The sequence below is a fragment of the Cyprinodon variegatus genome, unplaced genomic scaffold (genome assembly GCF_000732505.1).
Source record: "Cyprinodon variegatus isolate N-32 unplaced genomic scaffold, C_variegatus-1.0 Scaffold264, whole genome shotgun sequence".
Taxonomy (NCBI): domain Eukaryota; kingdom Metazoa; phylum Chordata; class Actinopteri; order Cyprinodontiformes; family Cyprinodontidae; genus Cyprinodon; species Cyprinodon variegatus.
The window spans coordinates 297,530-322,282 of NW_015150717.1; the positions used below are offsets into that span (position 1 = coordinate 297,530).

Consider the following 24,753-nt stretch of genomic DNA (forward strand, 5'->3'; position numbering starts at 1 on the left):
AGGGTTTTAATGATATAACCTACACATGTAGTGTGAATTCACATTCAACTATACAGATATATGCTTTTCAAAAATGAAACAAAAATATAAACTGTTTATAAGCGCACCTATCAACATAATGCAGCTACCAAAATAATATTTGATCTTTTGCTCTTCCTTATCAAATAATGAAGAATTATGGAACAGAATGAAAGGTTTCAGACAGGTGACACCATTTTCATCTCATACTTGTTTTATTTTATTGCTCTGTCACCCTGTTCCTCTCGGTTATCATTTAAGTTATCTAAATAAAATGAAATTCAAATTGACTATTAGTTCACCGTACTTAGAATATGTCAATAAATCCTAATAAGCACCCTCATTAACATTTTCATCTACATTTTAATGTTATATGCTTACACCGTTTACTGACTTCATCTTAAAAAATCAAAGATTTTGTTTTTTTCAATTGAAAGTATTTTAATATTGATAGAACTGGAAGGGGGCTTTACAGTATTCAAAGAAAAGTTGCTAGAATGAGGAGAACAGGAAGAAATAGAAAAGAGGAAACCATTATATCCAGATTACGTTTTGATCATACAAGGTTAAATAGTATATTATTTAAAATGGGAAAACATCCAACAGGAAGTTGTGATTTTTGCTTTCAAGAAGAGACAATAAAACATGTTTTCTTAGTCTGTTCTAAATATTCTGTTCTTGCTAGTTGATTACAAGAAAATAAATTGCAATTAAATATCCTTATGGCCAAACTTTCTACTTCTAAATGTTTTTTTTTTTTTTGAATTACCTTAAGAATATAAATATAATATAAGATTTATTAACTTTATTATTATAATTTTTCATTTCATTTATTTATTTTTGTTTTGTGGCCCTGAGGGCATCCCGTTCCACACTCCATTCCAGTAGATGGCGGTAATGCGCATCAATAAGTTGCTTGCCAACTGCCATAAAAAAAAGAAGAACGCGGAAGTAAATAAACCCACGTGTTGGTTTCTGGAAAAATGTCGTCCGACAGTGCAGCGACAAAACCTAAACCTGCGTCTTCTCAGGTGCTACTCTAGTATAATAAAACGCATCTATGTGTGTGTTTCTGTATTATTTTTTTTATTTCTTAATGCATCTATTCGTTATTTCAGAGCGGGGATCAGATTCCTTGGAAGAAAAGGAAAGCAGAAAGTGAGTAGAAGCTAACTAAGCTAACAGCTGCGTGTCCTCTGGCCACAGGTTTTACTAGTCTTGGAATATATGGGTACACCTATTAATGACTGAGGATTTGGGTAATCTGGATTACAACAACATTGGTGAAACATAGTGAGGTAAAATATCATTGTATAAACCCAACACATTTAAACCCAACTAAGCCCTACAGATAGATACCAACAGCGTGTGAGCTGAGAGCTATTTGATGCAAGGGTGATAAAAGTTGGTGGGGACGCTCTAAGGGTGTTGGCTGATGGACCTACAGCTACTCAACTCGAACGCTTTCAATAAGGTTTATATTTTCCAAAAATGAGCTCAAACATATATTTATTGAATGCTTTCCTATTGTTGAGAACACAAGAGTACATTGTGATTAGAAAGAGCATACAGTTTAGGCATAAATGGCTGTTTAAGTCTTCCATTTTACTTTAAGAACATTCATATACAATATTTATTATTAAAATGATTATAATTAAGTTAGAAACACATCTGCTTGAGGAGTTACCATTTGTTCCAGCAAGTATAAAATAAATTTCTGATATTCCTACCTAAATATGTGTGAAAGGAGATGAGAAAAGTGAATCTGATGCACAAACTGCAATCAGTGAAGCTTAATTTAAAATGTCAGCATTCATATCAGTGGTCATAAATGTATATTTTCTTTACAGTAAAAGAGAAACGTAAGCAGTGGAAAAAGGCTAAACTCATCAAACAGTTGGAGAAGCAGAAACAGCGAGAGGATGCAGAGAGAGCCCAACAGGAGGAAAGCCAGAGTAAGAAAGGTAACTGTCATCATTTACTGATGGTCTGCTGGAGCTGTTGTTAGCTCAGGTTAGCTAAGATGGTCGCCTGTGTTCAGGTCGAGCTTACACGGTCAGTGTTGCCCTGCCGGGCTCCGTCCTGGACAACGCTCAGTCTCCTGAGCTCAGAACATACCTAGCGGGACAGATCGCCCGAGCCTGCGTCGTCTTCAATGTGGATGAAATAGTCGTATTCGACGAGCAAGGGGAAGATGTCAAGTAAGTGGTGAGGGAAAAAAAAGCTTGATGCTAAATATTTAAACTGAGTTTTGGCTGATTTTGTTTTGTTTTTGTCTTGATGTTTTTTTTTTTATTTCAGGAGCGTTGAAGGAGAATTTAAAGGTGTGGGAAAGAGGGGTCATGCGTGTATCCAGCTCGCCAGAATACTTCAGTACATGGAGTGTCCGCAGTAAGCATCATCAGATCATCATCTTTACAGTCGCTGTCCAGCACTTCAGCTTGTCACTCTGAGCTTCTGCTCTCCACCAGGTATCTGCGCAAGTGGTTTTTCCCGATGCACAAAGATTTACAATATGCAGGTAATTTTAAAGCCGTGGTAATTTTTACTGATTTATACACAATGTTTCCTGCTGTTCTTTAAGAGCACTTTGATTTTTTTTTACAGAAATATGATATACAAAAAAAGTCTTCAGAACCTTAGGATAGTTATAAAACCAGTAACCAGATAAATACCAGTGCTCCAATGAAGTTCTTTGTTGTTCTTTTAAGCCATCAGGTTCTTTATAGTTTTAAACCTTCTGTAGCTCCTGCATATTTTTCATGTTGAAATTTCAGGTTGGCTAAGTTCTTAGTTCGTTATATTTTTGTTGTTTGTTGTGAAACATTGTTCAACAAACATTATCACAGATGGGATTGCATTGCCTGTTCAATTAAGGACACCTCCTGAATGGGATTATTAAGATAAAATGTCTTTTTTGTTTATTAATTTATGTAATTTATCTTTTTATCAGATTTAAGGGAGAAAAAGAATCTGTTGATTTTGCTAGGAAATAGGTTGGAGATAAGGTTTTTAAATCCATGTTGCCCAGCCTTTGGATATGTCTGAATGGATTAAAGAAGAGATAATATAATGAAAAATTGATGTAGAAATGGAGTGATAAGAGTAGTTACACATTAGTAAAGTCTAGAAATCCAATATTGTTCCACACTTGTATAGAATTTACATTTCTTTCTAATGTCTAGAATTTAAAATAGGCCTGGGCGATGAACTGGATTTTTATTCACCACGATGACCGGCGACAATTCTAATAGAAATAAACTTAAATCTGCTGCTTTTTCTGTGTGCGCTGGTGGCAGGTATCTCCTTCCCCTTTAAGACACTGCACCATGTGTGCAATCATGTAACCTCACCAATCCAGTCAGAAGCGTAAACAAAGAGAATAGTAGATGAGCCCGGGGAAGAAGCGTCTAGCAGCTGTAAAATAAATTGCATCAGTTAATCATGTGGACCCAAACGACAGCAGAGATAAAGCTGAGCGTGCAGAGAAGAAGTCAAGAGCAGCAGACCAGTTTTGTTTGAAGGTGTGCAAGTTTAAATGATGCACATTGTTCTCACTGCACTCTCAGTTTGGTGGCACCAAAATTACGGCATAGACGTTGAGCATCCTCTGACGTGGGAGCTGGATCAGAGCTCGTCTTCCTGGCTGTGTGTTTCCTGGACAGGGCCGCCTCTGAAGCTGTTTTACATCTACCTATTTTATCTCTGCTTCTTTCTGTATGTCGTGATTCCTGTTAAAAGGGAGTTTTTCCTCTCCACTGTCGCTACAAGCATGCTTAGTGAGAGGGATTGCCTTTGAGTCAATGAGTCGATGCAATCAACTGGTTTTCCTCATATATAAAACTTTTGAAACAATTTGATTGTATTATCCGGGTGAATTATAAAGTGCCTTGAGGTGACGTGTTGTGAATTGGCGCTATATAAATAAACTGAATTGAACTGAATTAAAAAAAACACGAAATGCAAAGTTTGTCTGAAAACTGTCGAGACTACCTAAAGCAGTGGTCTCCAACCCTGGTCCTCAAGATCTACTGTCCTACAGATTTTAGATGCATCCCTGCTTCAACACAGCTGAATCAAATGAATGGCTTGAAAAGGTAATCAATCATTTGATTCAGCTGTGTTGAAGCAAGGATGCATCTAAAATCTGTAGGATAGTAGATCTTGAGGACCAGGGTTGGAGACCACTGACCTAAAGTAACGCATCCAACCTCCACCACCTACAGTACAACCAAGCTGTTGAGTTCAAAGATGTACAAAAGGCTCCATTACCTTTGCAAAAAAAATATTTTGCAAGAGGTAACATTTTTACTGTTTAATGAGACATTGTTGAATCTTTAAACCTGAATGGATACAAGACTCGATTAATAAACTGTAAAGAGATCAGTCGCATTTCCTGTACATGCCTTTATTTCTGATAGAAAGCCAGAGTGTTTATCGTGCATTTATCATTGAGGTAAAACTGCCCAATTTATCATGATATTGATTTGAGGTCATATTACCCAGTCTTAATGTAAAATAATCATATTAAGGAGGAGAGATGGTGTCTTTATCAGATTAGCTGTTCTTTTTTTGTTTGTTAAACCTCTGATATACTAGTGATGAAATCTGCTCTAGAAGCAACTTTTTCAGTCACATATAAAGGTTTTTATGTCATGAAAGTGAAAGGAAAGCAGTTTCAAGTTAGTTTATTTTATTTTCTGCCAGGTTTGCTCAATCCTCTAGACAGTCCTCATCACATGAGGATGGATGAAGAGTCTGATTACCGGGAAGGAAGGGTCCTCAACAAGCCTCCCAAACAAGGAAAGGGCTCAGTGGTGAATTGTGGAATGAGGAAGGTGACTATAGCGCCACTATTTTTAGTCTGTTCTGAACTTGTTAGATCAAACAAAATTGACAGTGTTTAAATCCAATCACCAGGACGTCCGGATAGATAAACAACTGCAGCCGGATCTACGAGTTACAGTGAAGCTCAATAAGACACAGAATCAAGGTAGTTTTCTCCTCTTGGTGTCTGCTGTGCATGATTCATCCACTGCAGGAAAACGCATCCTGTAGAACGTGTTTCTATGTGTGTGTGTCCAGACAGCAGACTATATAAAGGCGTCGTCGTGGCTCCTCATGTGCCCAGAACAGAGGGTGGTCTGTACTGGGGGTACACAGTCCGCCTGGCATCATGTCTGAGTACGTGTACAGTTTTCTGCCTCGTTGCCATGCAACTCCAAAATATTGGAAAAAAAACTCACAGCTGGTTGTTTCTGCTGATGCAGGTACGGTTTTCACAGAGAGTCCATTTAAGGAAGGGTATGACCTGACTGTTGGCACCTCAGAGAGAGGCAGCAGCGTGGACCAAGTCACGCTCTCACCATTCAAGTAGGTTGAATGAAAGCTCATTAAACGATTAGGTCCTGGTGTCAGGCAGCAAAGTGCCTTAAAGTCTCCATGCTTGCATGCAACCTGAGGCATCAAGCATCTGAAGAGAAGCTTATAGCCAAGGTTTTTGCTACCAGTTTAATGTGTCCACTCTTTAGGCACCTTTTGGTGGTTTTTGGAGGTCTCCAGGGTTTGGAAGCCAGCCTGGATGCAGACCAGAACCTAGATGTGAGCGACCCCTGCATCTTATTTGATCTCTACCTTAATACGTGTCCCAGTCAAGGCAGCAGGACCATCAGAACTGAGGTAAGATGATGATTTATGATTTGAAAGTTTTGCCCACTGTGATAAATCCCTCATTCCTTTTGTTAACAGGAGGCCATACTGATCTCCATGGCGGCGCTGAGGCCGAAGATCACGGCTGCTTTTTCTGATATTTCCAGTAGTTAAAGAAAAAGTCAGTAAGCAGTTTAATAATTAGACCTATAAATGTTTGAGAATGACCTGTAAATATCCATTAACTCAATAAGTTGTCAGTAAAATATTTTTGTCCCTTTTATACATTCTCATTTTAGTGTCTGAAGTCATTGTACATATTTGAATACAAATGAACCTGTTAGATTTATCATGTCATCTGTCTCTGGAAAAACATTGTTCTGATGAACTGTATTAAAATAAGATATTTAATAAAAGTATTAAATATCAGCTTCAAAGGTGAGCCATTAGCTTTTCATTCTGCCTGGCTAAAGCTCTCATACTCCTTGTACATTTTATTTAATTATGAAACGGCTGATCTTTATATATTTTGTGCTATAAACAAAAAAGAGAATAGGGCATAATGGTGTAGAAGGAATGATTTTAAGTTCTTGCAAATAACTTGAAAAGTATCTTTAATTTGCATTGAGGTCTTATGTAGTTCAATCTAAATTGATGGAAAGATGAAGGTGGAGTAAATATGCAGCAAATCAGAGAGGAAACTGAAGGTATAAAAGACAAGCAGAGAATCACCTTTCAGGTTATTCTCAGGATGAATAAATTACAAAGGAATTGATAGATTTTATTTTCCTTCTGTTTCACAATCAACAGCTACTTCGTATTAATCACATAAAACTCCACACTAAGGGTTGATAAACTCAAGAGTTTGAACACTTTTGCAAGGCATCCGACAGCAAATTACTGTCAATTATTGAATTGATTTGTTTTCAGTTTGGAATGAAACTTACGGTTTGGAGGTGATCTGTAATGGAAACCATTTGTCAAGAAAGAAGAGAACACTTAAACTTAGGTGCAGGCAGGAGAAGCTAGAATATTATGCACCACATCCTTTTATTATGGATATAATCTCCTTTGTACAAACATCATTTACAGTGGTTGGAAATGCTGCTCTTTAACAGCCACATACATGAAATGTCTCTCTTCTGCTTTAGATGTTGAACTTATTCAGTCCTCAGTTCTGTTATTAAAATTTTTTCTCATCTTCATAGAAAACGTGGGCATTGGATTTTTGATAAATGATAGCAGACAAAAAAAAAGATTAATCACATCAATGATTTCCAGCAGTGAACGGCTGGATCTCCAAAAATAAAACTGAAAGGATGAACCCAAGTTACATCAAAAGGCAATATGGTTAGAAAATGCATTCCTTCAGCTAAACCTTTTGATTTGTTAAAATCTGTTAAAGCACTTAAATAAATCTGGGTGAGGTGTATTCTGTTTGCAGCTCTAATACGTGCACACTTAGTTTCAGCAGATGCATTAGTGCTCCATTGTGGGAAGTATTCAAGCTGATTAGCTAGTTTTTTAAACTGCAGATTAATCCTGCTGTCCAGGTTTAAAATGCTGCAGTGGGCCACATCCTCCTTCATAAGGCCTCACTATGACCTGTAGGCTGAAATAAAAAACCTGCTGTTCTAGAATATGATCTCTCTGTAGGGGATTGATAACTACCAAAAGTATATTTTGATAAGACACTTGATAATGTAATCCAACATGGAACAAAACAAAACATTCAAGTACATAATACAAATGTAGAGGAAAAACCTTCAGGTGAAGTCTTTCTATGTGCAAGACTCAAGTCAGCATCCACTATGTGAGGACAATTGCACACATAATTGGCATGATTTATTTTGGGCTTTTATTTGACAGTTTTTTCCCAGGTTGGAATAAAATTAACTGGAAATGTGTGATGATTCAGTTCTGATTAGCAACCTTTAGAATCAATTTCTTCCAATCTCAAATTGGATTGTCAGTATTAAAAATCATTGTTTAAGCTTGTGCCTGGATTACATGGCTGAGTATTTACGAAACATATTGATACAAGCTGATGTATGGTAATGATGGCTCATCAAGGCTGTAAGGACAGAGGAAAATGCGTTCCTTTTTAAATCCATGTTTGGTTAAGATTATGGAAATCTATTCAGAGTTTGATTTTTCTTTTAACATGGTCTTAAATATTACAACATAACCTATCTCTTTTTTCTAAAACAAAAAGTTTTAGTTTCTCGTCTTGCCCTAAATACCATGTAAAAAAATAAAAACATGATCAAATAGAATAGCAAACCTGCTTAACTGTAATTAGAAGGGACCTAATCAATTTTAATTAAATAGAGAATCCACTTTTCCAGGCAATATTATAACAGTTACAAATGCTTTTATGTACAATTGTTTGACCGTATGTGGATTAGGGCAAATTTAGCTAACATTAAAACCTGGGCACCTAAACATTTCCTTCCAAAAAAACTTGAAAGCTGTTGTAAAAATCACTTCAACCTGGGGAAAAATCCCCCCATCTCAAATAAAACCCTTACATAACACATCCACACCCTTAATGTGTAAACTGGACAGAACTCAAGTATAATAACTTCAGAAACATTTCCACACACCTTCCTTATCATATAGTCCAGATGAAGATTTTCCATATACTTCCACCCCGTTGTCACTGGAAGAAAGCATTTCTGTCTTTTCATTTTGAGATATAATTAACGTGAATCCATGGTGCTTGTCTTTAAGCTTTCTGTCCGCTCTCTCACCATTTGGGGTTAGTGAAAGTGATGTTGTACTGCTTGGCCCAGCGAGCAAACACCTGCTTCTCTGTGATGAAGCGGTGGTGATTCCCCCTACGACCGCTTTCATTCTGGATGTACATTAGACATTCATCAGACCCCCTGGGTTTGTAGTAGTGATAGGGCATCTTCTTGGAAGCTGTTTTTTTCCTGGAATTATAACAATAATAGTACCATTAGGTGATAGTTCAATGGGGAACGACTTGCTTATCAGTTTTGATCAATAATAATCCCTAGAAACTGGCTGGTAAACTAAACTATTAGACACTTCACGCACCACCATGTTCCGCTACAAACCTCCCATTCTCTTAGGGACGATCTTTGGCTTCATTAAGGTGTTCAAAACTAAAAATGTAAGAGGGTCCTTTCACATAGCTCACTCTGATTGCAAACAATGGCTCTCCAATTAGATTCTGGCACCCTGTTGTCTTTTTATGTTTTGTCTACACTTGTTTTTAGTTTAATACATGTATACTTATTTACCATAACAAGTATACATGGCTGATATGCGCAGAGTTAGCAAATAAGAACAAAATGAAGCCAAGAAAGTAAGCATTTCCCTGATGGATGGGGTGAAAAGTAAGGAAACATCTAAAATTAAGCATGGCAGAGCAAAAAAAAAAAAAAAAGCTAAAAGGATTAAGAGACAAGTAGCGTTCAGACTACAGGCTGGCTTTAAAAAAAACAATAGTTTTGTATACTATAAATAAAGGCTGGTAAAGACGGTAACATTTTTAATCTAATGTAGAACATAAAAAAAGGTTAATATTCAGTATGTGCAATCTTTATACTCACCCGCAGTAATTTGGTGGGACCATCCCATATACTTTAATATTATCACACATCTCAATGGCTATGACCATGGTGAACCAGCCAGTGCTCAACCAAGAGTGAGACTTTTGTCTTAGAAGGAAGGAAAACAAAAAGAGTCAGTCATTACAAGAGACACCATAGAACAGGCTGTCCCACCATACTCACCTGTCCCGCCCTGTCTCTCTAGTAAACAGGTTGTCGAATTTTCGCATTTTGTTGGGTGAAATACTGAAGAACGACAGGTTGCTGTAAGTCATGCTGACCCTCTGGAGTAGTCTGAACAAGGTTCCCTTCGCATCCTTCCCGATCTTATTCGGTGGACCCCAGAAGATGATGGTGGAGTTGCTGTCCGTACGCTGCAGATACTCATTAGGCCTCTTTATCACCCTGAAGACACTGGCGTGGGCCACGACCCTGACAGTGGTCCGGTTGCCGACGTCGGACTCGTAACCGGACGTGGGAGCGTCGTTCATGCGGATCACACACTCTGTTTGGTCCACCTCGCTCCCCGCCTGGCTACCAAGGACGTGACTGGAGCTTGTCACCAGCGCACAGTTATGACAGTGGAGGGTCATACTCTGAGAGACACATAAAACACAAACCTTTTATTAGATATACATAAGACGATCTAATCCGTTGGTTTTTGCTAATTCATTGGTAGTTTGGCTAGAGCTGATAAAAATGTCTTTTGCTCCCATTTCACATACAGAGATGTGAATGTATCCATTGATTCTATCACTATCTTTTAAAATCCCAGCAGTTGTGTTGGGCAGCTTACTTTGTTACCGTAAAGTGGCATGTAGCCATCTCTCCCAGACCACTTCTTCAGGTCTGTAGTCTTGGTGGCGCGAATGAGGGCTACGTTGAAGGGGATGTAGGACCCATCATTGCTGTTGTTAGAGCCATAGAGGATGAGGAGTGTTGTCAGGATGAAGACGGCAAAGAAGATTACCAACCTGTGGCTCTGTTGACCCTGAAGTGTAAACAACAGCAGTTAAAGATAAATCTAAACCAAAAAATACCGTTCTCCCCATTTTTTCATTTCACTAGACAAGATTTTAGCCTCAATTAGTTTTTTGTTTCTGATTTGGACAAAAATATCTGAAAAGTGTGGCACGCTACCAGGTTTTCCGTGTAGGGCAGCCTCAGCTATCAGATGGAGGCTTGTTTTGAAATCAGTTTTGCTCTATTCTGATCAGAGTCTCTTCTGCCGCATGTTTGCTGGCTTTCCTAAGTGGCTTGAGGAAAACTTTATAAAAGATTCAGGGACTTTATTTTTCCAAGTTCGAATACCTAATCATGTACAGTGGAAGACTAAAAGTAAAAATACAAATGCAGAATTAATTTTGAGCTATAAAAAAAAGAAATAACACAAATTTAAAAACTGTCATATCTGCATTGGATATTCTTTATTTAGCAGATCCTGATTTCTATTCACATTGTTTATATTTTCATTGGATTTATTTTCTATTTAAATGCAGAAGAAACATCCAGTTAATGTTGGGTTAAAAATGGCTGCACATATATACTTAGTGTTTATTTAATACTTGATTTATTGTCTTTAAAGTTTAGATATTTATACTTAATATCTGTACTCTTTGACCATAAAAAAAATCAGCTTGTTTGTTTTTTCACACGCGAGAAGTTTTACAATGTAGACCTATTTATGGCTATGACAAAGAAAAGTTTTAAAAAACACTAATCAGAACAGAACAGCTGTGCGGCAATATTTTAAATATGAAGCATGTCATGGACGTTGCGATGAAGATCGCTTGCTCTTATCGGGCCAGGAGTTTTCAGAGGCGTTTATTCCGTGCACAGCTCGAGGCAGGTGCAGACCACACTGATCTGCTGCTGCACACAGACATCAGGTGGCTGAGTTGTGGCAGATTCCTCAAAAGATTGTTGGAACTTTTGCCTGAAATTAAAGAGTTTCTGAAACAGTCAACAACTCATTCTGCTGTATGTTACATCTTCACATCCACATAGTTTGTACTTAGTATTTTCCTATTTTTATCTGTTTTCCTGTTGAATTTTAATCCATCTGCCAGTTTCTCTGCCAATGCCAATGCCCAGTAAAGTTTATCATTCTGAAATAGTGGACTTCCCTTCTCCTTCTTCCTGGTTTGAAGTGATCTAAGACTAAGATAATTTTATTTGTCATTTTGTTTACACAAGTGTAAAATAAAAAGAAATTTAGTTATATATATATATATATATATATATATATATAAACAGTGATATAAACATATGACTGTAAATTTACAGTTCTAACGTTTTTTTCCATCTCTACTGAACTGTGTGTGTGTATCAATTCGTTTATTTAAATTTTTTGACTGCACAGCCTTTTTCTGGAGATCTTGACTGCTCTTTTCTGTAGTTTTGGTGTGTCTGAGTGAGAGTGAGAGTGAGATATGGTGTGAAGGTCTCATGAGATTGTTAAGTTCTGTTTTTGCAACCTATTTTTTGACACAATTGATAATTTCCTCGTTTGTTGGGCTTACTGTTTATTCTCCACCTGTGCAAATAAAAAACAAATACTGCCCATCCCTTGTGTTTTGCTTGGTAGATCTCGGCATGCCATCAACTTCAAAAGTAGATCTTGGTTAAAAAAGGTTGGGCACCCCTGTTCTAAAGAGTGTTTTACATTTCTGATCACTTCTGGGAGGATGGTACTGGTGGTTCAACTTATTTTAATATCTCATCAATCTTATTTAAAGCACGAGCGTTTAAAGTCTTGGATAGTAACTGGAGGCCCATGATCTAAGAAAATAATTTAACTGGTAGATCATGAATGAGAAATCTGCTCCTTTGGTCTCCTCTGTCAATTCATTTCTTCAAACATTCAGTTACCTTTAGGATGTTGATCTTTATCATTTCAGTCATGTGTGGACATCTGCCGTAGTGACACTTTTTTTAATAGGCTAAGTGTGTCACTAGGTCTAAATCATATTATCATAAAAGTATTATATGAAGAGTAGTATATGAGTGTTGCAGTGAAGCTGTTTTAAATGTTCTGTGTAGCCATTTTCTTATACAAAAAACAAAAACAAATGTTTGCCCACTTTTACTGATCTTGTAAAGATGCTTTATTACAATTCTTCTCAAATATGTTTAAAAAAGCCCACTGGTTAAACAGGCATGTTATGTTTTGGTTGATGACATACAAGGCCACAGTACTTAAAAGTTATCAGTACGAAACAATCAGACAGGAACATTCAGTATGTTTTTCAACTCAATAATGGTGTGGTGGGCAATGAAAATTCTTACAAGTTTAAACCCATGTATATACTATATGGATTCATATTCACTGCTTGTATGCATATTCTGGTTAAATCTTAAAGCAGACTTATTACAAAATAAACCCAGCTAAAGCTTTTCCACTTCAGGAGTTCTGGACAGAGCATATTGATGGGTCATTTTTTATTTATTTTTTTTCTCTTAAAGGCTAAAATATTTACTTTTTTTTGTTTTTGTTTTACAATTTTGGTATAATTACTGCTCTAAGTTGGTTGTTCTGTCACCTAAAGGCACATTTTAGAGTCTCTATACTCCAGTTAATGGTTAATCAATAAATAAATTAGTTGCTGATTATTCTACTAATTGATTAATCGTGATTTATATATATATATATATATATATCTATATATATATTGATATATCTATCTATGTACAGTATATGTAGATATATCTATATATCGATATATATATATATATAGAGAGAGAGAGTGCAAATGCCTTATATCAGGCCTTACCAAATTAGATCATCTCAGGAAAGCAAAAAGCATCTTAACATTGCCTAATACTTTATCTAAAAAAGATAAAGATCATATCTCTGATGAAAACATCTAAAGTTTAAAGCACCATTAAAGCACTAAGAAATGTTAATATCAGCCTGCACAGGGAGCTGGCTGTCTGTGGATGAATAAAACTATTTGGTTAGAATGTGGGGCGGGGATGTACTTCCTCAATAACGCATGTGTGGCGCACCCAAAACAGGTGACCACATTGCTTGTCTGTTTATTATTAAATAAATATGAAATCTATGTATATATATTTACACTGTCGCTACAATATGTGGCACAAGCAGATATGTTCCGGTTGCTATGGGAACGGAGCTCCGCTAGCTCTTGGGAGAATACATAGAAAGCTGCTGTGGCTGAGTCTCCTTTTATTTCATCTGCCTTTCGGGTCAGTAATGGGTAAACTGTCCATCTTAACTTGCTGGAGTATTACCCTTTTTCTTAATGTCTGTTTGATAACTGATTGTAGTGTTGTTTATAATTGAACAATAAAATTGTAAATAGAACGTTTGCAGTTGATAAGGGCAGCTGGCTGGGGTGGGCTGCTCTGAACGGTTGGGTCCATGTTCATGTAGCGTGGCATCTTGAGCTCCGACACTCGTTTATGTGGTTATGTTGACAAGTATGAATTAGTCCACACACACAGGGTTTACAAATAATTTTGTAAACGATCATTGCTGTTTAGTTTAAGTGATTTAAAGTGATTCTTATGTCTTGTTGCCTTTGTCAGTAATTAAATGCAGTTTGAATGTGTTAGTCCAGTATTCGCTAGGCAGCTATATAGTTACATCTTTAATTACAATATAGCCTTGTTAAAGTATGCTATTAAGCCACAGTGGGCTTGGATAAGTAATATGTTAGAATGTGAATATAAACAATATTATATGTGATATTTCTGTTATTTTGGTACATGGTAATATGGCAATGTTTTGTATGAAGTTTATGTATGCATTGGGGATAAGATTGCTATATACTATTATATATTGATATATTATTGCTTTACATATTGTACACCACACTGGAACTCGAACAAAACAATCAATGCANTATATATTGATATATTATTGCTTTACATATTGTACACCACACTGGAACTCGAACAAAACAATCAATGCAATGATATTTTGTGGGTTTTTTTTCTGAATAAATAAACCAAATGCAATTTGGGAGAAAACATAGAAAGCTGCTCTGCTTGAGTCTCCTTTTATTTCATCTGTCTTTCAGGATATTTTAAATTTGCTACCACGGTCCCCTACTTGGAACCTGTAACACATGGTTTGTTTATATAAATATAGCATTAATAAAATATAAATACTACTTAAAAGTTGTAAAATTGTGTAAATAGATTCATTAGTGAGGGATTTATATAAATGTGGTCTAAAATGCTTTATTTGATATGGAGGTTTCCTGTTGGTACAGTGTTATAAGTGAGGACTGACCCTCAGTGCACATTGTTCCCTGCCTGAAAAATGTTCCTGCTCCTCCACTGAATATATGGTAATAAGAAACGCCCTGTCACAGAAAGGGAATTTCTGGTTATTTGATCAGCCCGTGTTAACCACCACAGCATTTTAAATATACAACCAGGTTTAAAACGACTTGATGTTTATAGATCCTGAATATTATCCTCATTATAAACCAGGCTATATCAGCTGTGGTGATAATTAGCAGTTAATTGGTCACAGCTGATTTGGATTCTCTTACCTTGCCATTGATCCTGAGCACCATTCTTTCCGATGAGAACTAGAGCAGCAGCAGTCAATGTCTGTCATCACCTGTGAGCAACAGACACGTTTATATAATCACATTATATTGCATTATATGTCGTTGAAAAGAGCGTATTCTGTTCGGACTCAAAGCACTATTCTAACAACACTAACTGGGCACTCAATGTAAACATTTAGGCACCGACGCACCATTTTGCGCAGCCGCTCGTCGGCTGCAGTTACAGTTCCGTTTTTACCGTTAGTTGTTTAAATCAACAGCCCGCCAACAGAAATCCGATCATGACAAACCTTATTCGAGCGAAACGGTTTGATGAGAGCCTACCGATAAACCGGGCTTACCTTATCATGGTGTTATGCCGTTTGATGTCAACCTCCCCCTTTGAGAACCCCATTTTTCCTGCGCCACGTGCTGACGTCACCGCCGCCTCCCTTACTGCAGCACGCGACAAGCGCCACAAACTTACCGTTTTTTTTTTTTTTCAAACTTGAAGCATTTTCTTAGTATAGAAGAAAAACTATTCCGAAGTTATCTTTAAAATTAAATACTACTATAATTAATCCTTTGTATACGGAAGAGCATTAGGGACACTGAAAAAAAAAAAAGTTTAACTTTATTTCAGTTTAATATAGAACTCTGATTTTAATCTCAGAATTCGGACTTTATTCTCAGAATTCAATTCAGTTTATTTATATAGCGCCAATTCACAACACATGTCATCTCAAGGCACTTTACAGATCAACCAGATCATACAGTCAAATTGATTCAAAGTTTTCAATCTAAGGAAAACCAGTTGATTGCATTGACTAAAATGCAATCCCTCACACTAAGCATGCTTGTAGTGACAGTGGAGAGGAAAAAAATCCCTTTAACAGGAAGAAGCCTCCAGCAGAACCAGGCTCAGTGTGAGCGGCCATCTGCCGAGGCCCACTGGGGTTCAAGGAGACAGAAGCAGAGATACAAAAAGCAGCTAAAAGGCGGCCCCGTCCAGGAAACACACAGCCGGGCAGACGAGCTCCAAGCCAGCACCCATGTCAGAGGATGAAGAGAGCACATTCAGTCAGTCACGGTCAGAGAAACAGGACTACACTGGAAAACAGGCAGATCTCCAGCATCTATAAACAAGGGTGATGGTGGAAGCAGCACAGCTGATAATTCTCTCCAGGATGGTGTCACAGCCAAACAGGAACAGACGAGGCAAAGCTACTCTGAGGAAAAGCAGAGAGAGCATAATGTTAGAGATTGAACTAACAGATTCTGAATAGAGAATCGAGACAGAATGAAGCAGAATGATGAAATAGGGGTCCCTTTGTCCTCCAGAATTCTAAACCTATAGCAGCATAACTATAGAGAAAGCTCTGACTTTAATCTCAGATCTCTGACTTTAATCTCAGATCTCTGACTTTTTCTCAGAATTCTGATTTTAATCTCAGATCTCTGACTTTTTCTCAGAATTCTGACTTTAATCTCAGAATTGTGGATCTTAATGTATATGGTCACCATGAAGGAAGAGTTGTGTGAGCACTCAGCTTCACTGACAAAGATGTGAGTTGTTTGGGAGGGCCAGTAACACATTGGTGGAAAATAACGCAATTAGGCAACTTTTTACGTGCCCGAGGGGTCCTCGGTGCTGCTATTTCATTGATGGAAGAGCAGAAGGTGATTAAAACAAGAGAGCTAGTCTCTAAAACAGACATGGCTATGGCTTGATTATAACATGTATGTTAGGTGTCAGAATTCTGAGATTAAAATCGGAATTGTGAGAAAAATTCAGAATTCTGAGATTAAAGTCAGAATTCGGACTTTTTTCTCATATTATACTGAAATAAAATATAAAAATCAGTTAACTTTTTTTTATTTTTTCAGTGGCCCTAATCCTCTTCTGTATTTTTCCTACCACAATAACAGTTCAGTGTAATAATGTGTATTACCAAAATAACAAGCATGAGGATGTAAAACTTAACCAAGCTTTTGAAAAATTCTAATACAAAACCCGTGACCATACGTGTAATAAATATTTTACAGCAATAACACTCTCATTATGCCTTTTCCTTATGCTCAAACTGGTATATGAACACAGTATGTAAATTAGAGATCTAGACATGTATCAGTGTGTTATAATCATGATATAAAGGGACACAATACTTACGTTTAGTACCTGTAACCATGACCCTATTTATAAATAAAGTGTCCTTGATGTAGCACCAACAGAATTACCAGGTTTCCAAAAGGATTAACAGTATTATTTTACAGTAACTTATAACTGAGATATTCAGTAATATCCCAATGAATACCAGCAAAACTAAAGTCTCCTTGGATTTTGGAGCATATTTTGCACTAAAATTGCACAACAAGGTCTGTAATATTACAGCAGCACAGAAAAAAATGCAAGGATTTCTCAGTATTATTACTGTGAAATACTGCATATAGGTATATATAATGGAACTTGACATTACTTGAATGGAAGGCACAGTTTCCCTTGAATGGAGAAGGTAAGCAACATGAATGTTTGCAGCTCTACACTAAAGTTATTTGGGAGTGGCAGTGGTGACCTAGTGGTTAGAGATCACTGTAATTAATCCTTTTTCCTACCACAGTAGCAGATATAATGTATGTTTGGGTAAAGACTGTGACAGGGCCATAAAGAGAACACTAGGTGTTCAAAGAAAAAGAAATAAAAAAGCAGATACAGTTGTGTAGCCCGGGCTATAAAAACAAAAAGAAGAAAAAACAACAACAACATGCACTGAAATTTTTGAGTACATACATAATTACTGTATATTCTTTGTATGATAAATACAAGTGAAAGTCTTGTATCAGTGTTTTCTGATCGTTTATTTCTAATGTGTAGTCTGGGTGATTAGTTACATTGTAATTTACATTTTAAACTGTTTTTCCATGTGTGTAATTTTGCTTGTCAGACTAAATTGTTATACGGACTGAGTACAAGTATAAGAAAGGATAGTCAGTAATCTGAGGGACAAGTGAATTCAATGGGGAGTTGTGAAAAAAAAAAAAAAAAAACGGAGTTGGGGATGATGGGAGGAAGAAGGTGAGGGCGGGAAAGGATAGAGGAAAGAGGATGCGGATTGAGACCTGAGTTTAGGAGAGCCGGAACAAGGTTGGAGAATGCACTGAACTGTTCCAGGGTCTGCAACAAAAACTAAAATGGTACCTAACTGTGTGAGGGTAAGTGTGTGTGTGTGGCCCCACGTGTAGGTTTTGTAGTGTTTCGAGGGGTTATTTTTATGTAAAGGTATGGTGTTGTGATTTTTTGTTCTTTTCTCTTCCCAGCCAGCTGGGAATTTATGTTTCTGATACTTTAAGATGTTTATTGCCCTCTCCGGTAGGGGGGGTAAAATATCTTATTTAATCAGATTTTATTTCAGCTGTTATATAGTGTTTATGACACACAGTCCTACTAACTGTGTATTAGAACAATAGATGAAAGAGTGATTCGAGCACTAATCATGGTCAAACAGTTATTTCTGCACATACATGGAATAAATTCACCACAACTTCTGTTCAAAATATAAGAGTTTATTAACAAAATTAATTCAGCTCCAAGTCAAACGTATTTCAGTTTAACACTCTCAACTAAGACTAGTAAAACTCAACTAAACTAAACTAACTACTATGTACAAAGAGGAAGGGGAAAACGGTTGAAAAACATATTACAGTTTAAGATGGATTTTGTTTGAAACCAAAGTTTATCTGGAATAATTTGGGATATGATCAAATTAGCTTTTCACTAATTTTAAAGAAATTGGAATGTTTTCAGACCAATTCACAATGCAAATCCATGAGGTGAATAAAACATTATTTGGCCAAATAATGTTTTATTGAATGATTTGCTTAATCAAGAACCAAAAACCTTTAGTTAAATGATTCTTTACCCTCTTTGAAATAGCTAGCAGCGAATAGACATCAGGATTCCATTAAATGACTCTTGGTCATACTTGGTAATGGAAATGTAATGAGCATTTGAGGAACACATGAACACTAATGTTATATCAGTGTTTAAATCCTTAGTGAATAAAGCTTGTCTAAGCTTTAGCAACAGCTCAACACATATTCCTGTAGCATAGCGTAGCATGCAGTCCATTCTTTGGCATCAATTAGCGTTGTCTTTACTCAGCAGTAAACAGACAATATGATTAGCATCATCAAAAGACATATTGCTTGTTCGGTCCCTAATCATGCCAGACCTGCAAACCTTTTTCCATGTCCATTTGGAAAGCTTGAGTTTCATCCAGTTTTGCAGCTCTGCAGTCAGGGCACAGCAGGAGTTCTTTGTCTCAGTGGCACACAGCATGGGTCCTCTTTGTCTTTGTCGTTCATCAAGACAGGCTAGGCCTTCTCTCCAGTCTGGCTCTGTAAGTTCTGAAACTCAAGAGAAATGTGTTGCAAAAGGTCTGTTTGCAGCAGTTTGGTTCTGAAAGGTTCTGACTTATCCTTGATGGTTCTGGGGGTCTGGTTCCCCTGGGGCCCGCATCTCCACTACGGCGGACCCCATCTCCCTGGGCAAGGGAGAGGAGGCAAGGAGAGGAGGAGCCAAAGAGTGAGGAGGCAAAAGAAAAGAGAGGCTGGAGCAGAAGAGAGAGAATCCTGTGTGCTCTCTGGTTTTCTCTGTCCTCACAGAGAGGGGTGGTTTTTCACACCTCACACCTCTGGCGGCTTCCATGTGACTGGCCTGTGACTGCTTTGGCTGAAAAGGGGGGCTGCAGAAGTCCCCCAGCTGTTATTCACCAAAGCTGCTTGTTCTCCTATGGTCATCCTATCAAGATGAAATATAGACAGTCGTTCCCAATGTCCAAAAAGTTTGATCATGGCATATGGCACAACATATGGGGTTCTGTTTATGCAAAAAAAATTGGGATTCTAGTTTTGCAAAAAATGTTGATCTAGTTGTTGAGTTTATTTGTGAGATATTTAAGTTTTGGTACGAGTCTTTATAGTTATTGTATTTTATTGTTGTTGTCCCATCTGTTGTCCCATCTGACTCTGAACCTGCCTTAAAGCTCTTTGGATTCCTGGAACCCCGTTTCTGTTTGTTCCTGTGTGGATCTGAACCCTTTGTCGAGCTGAGGACTCCTGGATCTCAGAACTGTCAACTCTCTGTTTTTGCTGTTCTGATTGGGGACACCCTGGACGGCTCTGCATTGGATCCCGTTCGGCAGTCCATTGGATGGATCTTGCCTTCCATGCAGGGAATGGACTGAACTGTTTAACCAGAGAGTGTTAATGCCCTGCCCCCCATTCCCGCAGTCTCTGCAGGTCCACAGATCTTCAGCAGCCCGTTTCTGTTCTGTTATGTTCTGCTTTGTTTTCATAAACGTTTTGAACTTTCCTACTGGCTGTCTCACCTTGAATACTGGCTCCATCTGTCCCGTTTCTGACAGTTAATAGGGCTTGGATGTCATTACTAGGTTAGAAATGGCTTAAAATGTATGTTGAAGGAAGACCCAACACGTTTGGATTATAAGTGTATCAGAGTTTGATATGGGAAAAGACTAAATGGAGCACCTTGCTAAATGCTACATGCTGTACATAAGTGTATTTGAAACTGAAACTATCTTTGCTCATTTAAAAGAGACTCAAAGAACAATCTTCTATGACCAAACCACACTGATTTTTCTTTGGACCTTCCCTGTTTTTGAATGAAAAGAAAAAAAATATGTAATTTATCATTTAAAGTTTTATTCTTTTCCAGAATCATGTGATCACTTTTAACCATATTCTATTCTTCCAGACATCCTCCATTTCAACTGGAACTCCCAACAGATCAAAATGACCAGGTTCCAATCGATTAGTTGAAACAGCCATTTCCATTGGTTTACCTTTAATTTGGGTGATTTTGCCCTTTAAAATGGCCAAGGTGAATCTGACGAAGGACTTAAGCTACAGTATTTGGGTTTCACTATAACAGTCACAGCAGCCAATCACAGGCCAGGTTGTTTGCTGGTTAGGTTAAGAGCACATCGGTTTTCTTTCTTTCTTTTTTTTAAATAAACACTATTAGCCCATTCTGCATAATATACGCAAATAAATAAGGGTGGGTTTGAACAAAAATACTAATAATAAATAAAAAAAAGTACACATAATAATAGTAATAGAGTAAAGCTACACATAGTAGCATGTAAGGGGATTACATGAATACGTAGATTTTAGAGCATAAAGATAAAGTTTTAATAGCTTTTTTGATGTTGGAGGAGGACAATGTAGAAAAATAAGTTGCTGTTTTCTTTAAAAAAAGAGATGCATGAGGGTTTTTTCATAGTAGATTTACCTTTGTGGATATAAAACTTGGTCAACAGTAGCAAATTATTGCATAAAAAGAAATGGCCAGAAAGTTCTTATTTATGTTTTGTGATTGAAATAAAATATCTCTAAAATAAAGTTCAAAATTGTCATAAATATTGTCTAGAATAAAGCAACAAATACCTTGCCATAGATGCCAGACTCTAAGTAAATGTTGCAGAAATTGAAAGTGGTATCAATGTCATTTTTATATTTAATCAAAAATGCCTATACTGGGTAACAACGGTGAATGATCCTAAAAGAAACTTCTTTAACCTTGCTGATTAGTCAATATTTATTGGGTAGAGTCCACATTTTGTTCCAGCACATTTCTGAGACCAGACCAGACCAGACTGAAATTATATAAGGAACTGAGATGCAGTTTGCTTTGAATAAAGTGTTAATATGTTTGTTATTTTTAGAAGATTTGGATTGAAATCACATTCTACCTACAAAAGTGTCAGTTGGATCAGGTAGAGGTCTTGGGCCTTCAGAGAACACAGAAGTCTGACCTTTAAAAACATTATAACACCTGGTGGTATAGCATAAAAAACAATAGCAAACTGTTTTGGGCTTACATGCATCTTAAAATGATATAGAAATTCTTGTTAATTGAAGAAGTTCCCTTTTTCTTTCAAAAGTTGACTTACCACTTTGATATCATACCTAAACCAGTTTTCAAAAAACAGATAGTTTTTTTCTTATGACATATATTTTGTTATTCCAAGAAAAACACCTATTAGGGGGAAATAAATATGTTTGAAAATAAGCAACCAGGCCGGAGGGCTTGTTTATGAAAGTTATAGAGCGACAGGAATACCATCAATGTTATATTAACACATTAAAACAAACTTAAGACCACCTATCTTAGAGAACATGTGGTGGGGAATAAGATTCCAGATTAAGTTAGGTAGGCAATTTCTATTCCAGTTCACTTTAAATTTATTGTTAATTGCCATAAAGTTGAGAAAGTTAAGACCTGCTGTATCATAACTATTCATTTTTTAATGTAATGAGTTTTATTTTTCCAAATAATGATGCGTAGTGTCCAATCAATTTCTTTGCATGTATTTTAGTCAAAAGCAAGAGAAACAGCTGCATAGGTTAGTCCTTCCTTCAGCTTCATAGAGTAATATTCTGCCCCGAAGGGATAAGTCTCTTTGGAGCCATAGGGTTAAATATTTTCTTTGTTCTTTTTAAAATTGAGTTAAAGTTAAGGTCACATCTAGTGTTCTGTTTTTTTGGTTAACTTTATTCCAAAGTAATTTACGGTTTATTTAATTGGAATATTGCAAAGATGGAACAGTGAAATATTTTCAGATGAGTGTCAGACATTGTGGATACAATGGAGACATGTGCGTGATAATGTGAGTATGCAGCCAATTACAGCTTTAATTGTTCATGCAACCTTTGTAAAGAGCCTATTAATAATTCCCAAAGCCATTTTCTTTATTTCATGTGCTAATTGCCAGTGAGCTCAATGCCTAGCTATCGTAAGTTCATTTCTTCATTTGTTTATATTATAGGAAAAAAAAACAATTAAAGTTAAATAAAGAAATGTGAATCATCTACAAGTGCATTTTTGCTGATACCCCATGGGGACCACAAGCATCATAAAGCAGACAATTTAAGATCTTCCTAAAACAGTGACAGTGTTAAACTAAATCTTTCACAATCACAACTCGGTGCTGAACTGCAGCATAAATTTTCAAAAGCTGTGAGTTCTCCTTTAACTCCTTACATCTAGTTAACTGCTGCATTCACCATATCTTATTGACCCCACTTATTGACCCCACTGATCTCTATTTATTCACTGCACATCACATCGCATAGTCATTATAAAGTCAATTAAGTCCTAAAGTCATGTATTATAACATATACAAATCCAATTACAATAAAATGAATGTGTCAATGGAGCATAATAATAATGATGTCATAAATCGATGATGTACATGTAATATGCATGTATGGATTACACTGTTATGGTAATTACATATTATATATGATTTAAAGATTTTACCTCAAGACTGAATTACAATTACATGTCTGTTAATGCTATAGTATTGGGCTATTTGCAAATTCTGCATGCATAATGGCATATACGTTCATGCTGTGTCTGTGCATTAGCCTTTAAAAATGTTTGAGTTAATATTTCCCCCCGTCAATATAAGGTGCAATATATTTCATCACATGAATTTTTCAAAGGAGATCACTGCAAAAACGACAGCGTCATCCACTTGATAAAGAATTACTACATTGACATTTCACAGTGAATTACTTTCTATTTACTCTACTTTCTATTTTCTAACGTTAGACAAAATATCAATGGCTAACGCACCCAATGTCTTCGAGATAGCCAGACTAACGTTACGCTAAATACTACCCTATAGGATACATCGGTGTATATATGGATTTTCTTGCTTGGTACATCTACTGACTGTGAAGTTGCCTGTGAAACGTCTTCCCACAGTCGGCAAACTGCTTGTTTTTGCAGTCAAATGCCAAACATCCAGGCATTTTTACGGCGCATCTCTGTGGGAGAGGGGAGTGCCAATACGGCGGCCAGTGGCTTAACTTTGGTTTTGGCAATCAGCAATCCAGTGAATAAATAGAGATCAGGGATTGACCCATGTTTATGTTTTTGCTTCATTATGTACTTTATTTTAGCAAAAAAAAAAAAAAAAGAAAAAAGTCAAGTCACATGGTGCATCTTGCTGTGATCATGTGGGCTGTGTGCATAGTAGGGCTGTTGCAAAACAGTTTAATTGTTCTGAAAGTCTATACTGATAAATAATTTGGGCCGCCACATATTCTTCTTTTTGTTGTATTATTTATTTATTAACTTGTAGCGGTCTTTGATGTACTGAATATAGATATTAGTAGAATTTATTTTTTTTAAATATTTCTTATTAAACATATTCATCCAAATATAGGGTGACCAGATTTCTAAAACCAAATCTGGGACATTCATTTCGTAGATAAAAAGACATACATCAGGGACATCTGGTCACCGTATCCAAATTCAACCTTTAAACGTATTGGTTTTTATTATAAAACTTATTTGATAGTGATATATGAAACTGGAGTTGAGGAGTAGCTTGATCATGCACCAGAACAGCTAAATTTTGTTTATCCAATAAAGCCGCCAAGAACATCCACCGTCCAGCAGGATGAGATGTTATAGGAGCCCAAATTAAATAAAACGAAGATGATTGTATTCCCTGTTCATTTCATTATCATTATTAAACTTTATTTAATGTGGTATGGCCCAGTGGGTAGAGTGCACCGAAGTGAGGAAAGGCGGAAAAAACTGTCCAGTGTCTGTGCTGGAGGTAATGGAGATGACAAACAGTCCTATAGGGCTAAATTAAAAAGGCTGTTTTTAAAAGCCACCCAAAACTTTCTAAGAGCATTCCCTGCTTCATTCTTTGTCTACATTATTTTCTCTGCATTCCATTTTTCTCCCCTGATTTTTGCCTGAGAAAAGATGATGCATAACAAACACTTTAAATAACACTTTATGATGTACCTGTATTAAATGACTTTGAGACATGACCACAGATTCTAATAAAGTTTTAATGTTAATCGAACCAGAGAAATGGCTCAGGTTACAAATGGCATTGCTTACCACCGGGCTTCCTTCTTCTGAAAGTTGGCCC

At 36.8% G+C, this 24,753-nt stretch overlaps 2 protein-coding genes across 2 annotated transcripts; one reads left to right on the forward strand and one right to left on the reverse strand.

Moving 5' to 3' along the window:
* Window positions 1–945: 945 nt before the first annotated feature.
* LOC107089772 (chromosome unknown open reading frame, human C9orf114) lies at window positions 946–6,060 on the forward strand. The gene is made up of 12 exons (XM_015382736.1): window positions 946–1,049; window positions 1,137–1,176; window positions 1,869–1,982; window positions 2,060–2,219; window positions 2,320–2,409; window positions 2,490–2,539; window positions 4,726–4,856; window positions 4,939–5,011; window positions 5,104–5,202; window positions 5,289–5,391; window positions 5,550–5,697; window positions 5,767–6,060. Exons 1-12 carry the CDS (start codon window positions 1,002–1,004, stop codon window positions 5,839–5,841), a joined length of 1,131 nt encoding a protein of 376 aa, XP_015238222.1. The 5' UTR covers window positions 946–1,001; the 3' UTR covers window positions 5,842–6,060.
* A 1,810-nt stretch (window positions 6,061–7,870) lies between these two features.
* st6galnac6 (ST6 (alpha-N-acetyl-neuraminyl-2,3-beta-galactosyl-1,3)-N-acetylgalactosaminide alpha-2,6-sialyltransferase 6) lies at window positions 7,871–15,214 on the reverse strand. The gene is made up of 6 exons (XM_015382737.1): window positions 15,136–15,214; window positions 14,774–14,844; window positions 10,045–10,239; window positions 9,432–9,844; window positions 9,249–9,356; window positions 7,871–8,603 (listed from the first exon to the last, which is right to left on the reverse strand). The coding sequence occupies exons 2-6, from the start codon at window positions 14,795–14,797 to the stop codon at window positions 8,417–8,419; spliced, it is 927 nt and encodes a 308-aa protein (XP_015238223.1). The 5' UTR covers window positions 14,798–14,844; window positions 15,136–15,214; the 3' UTR covers window positions 7,871–8,416.
* Between the last annotated feature and the right edge of the window lie 9,539 nt (window positions 15,215–24,753).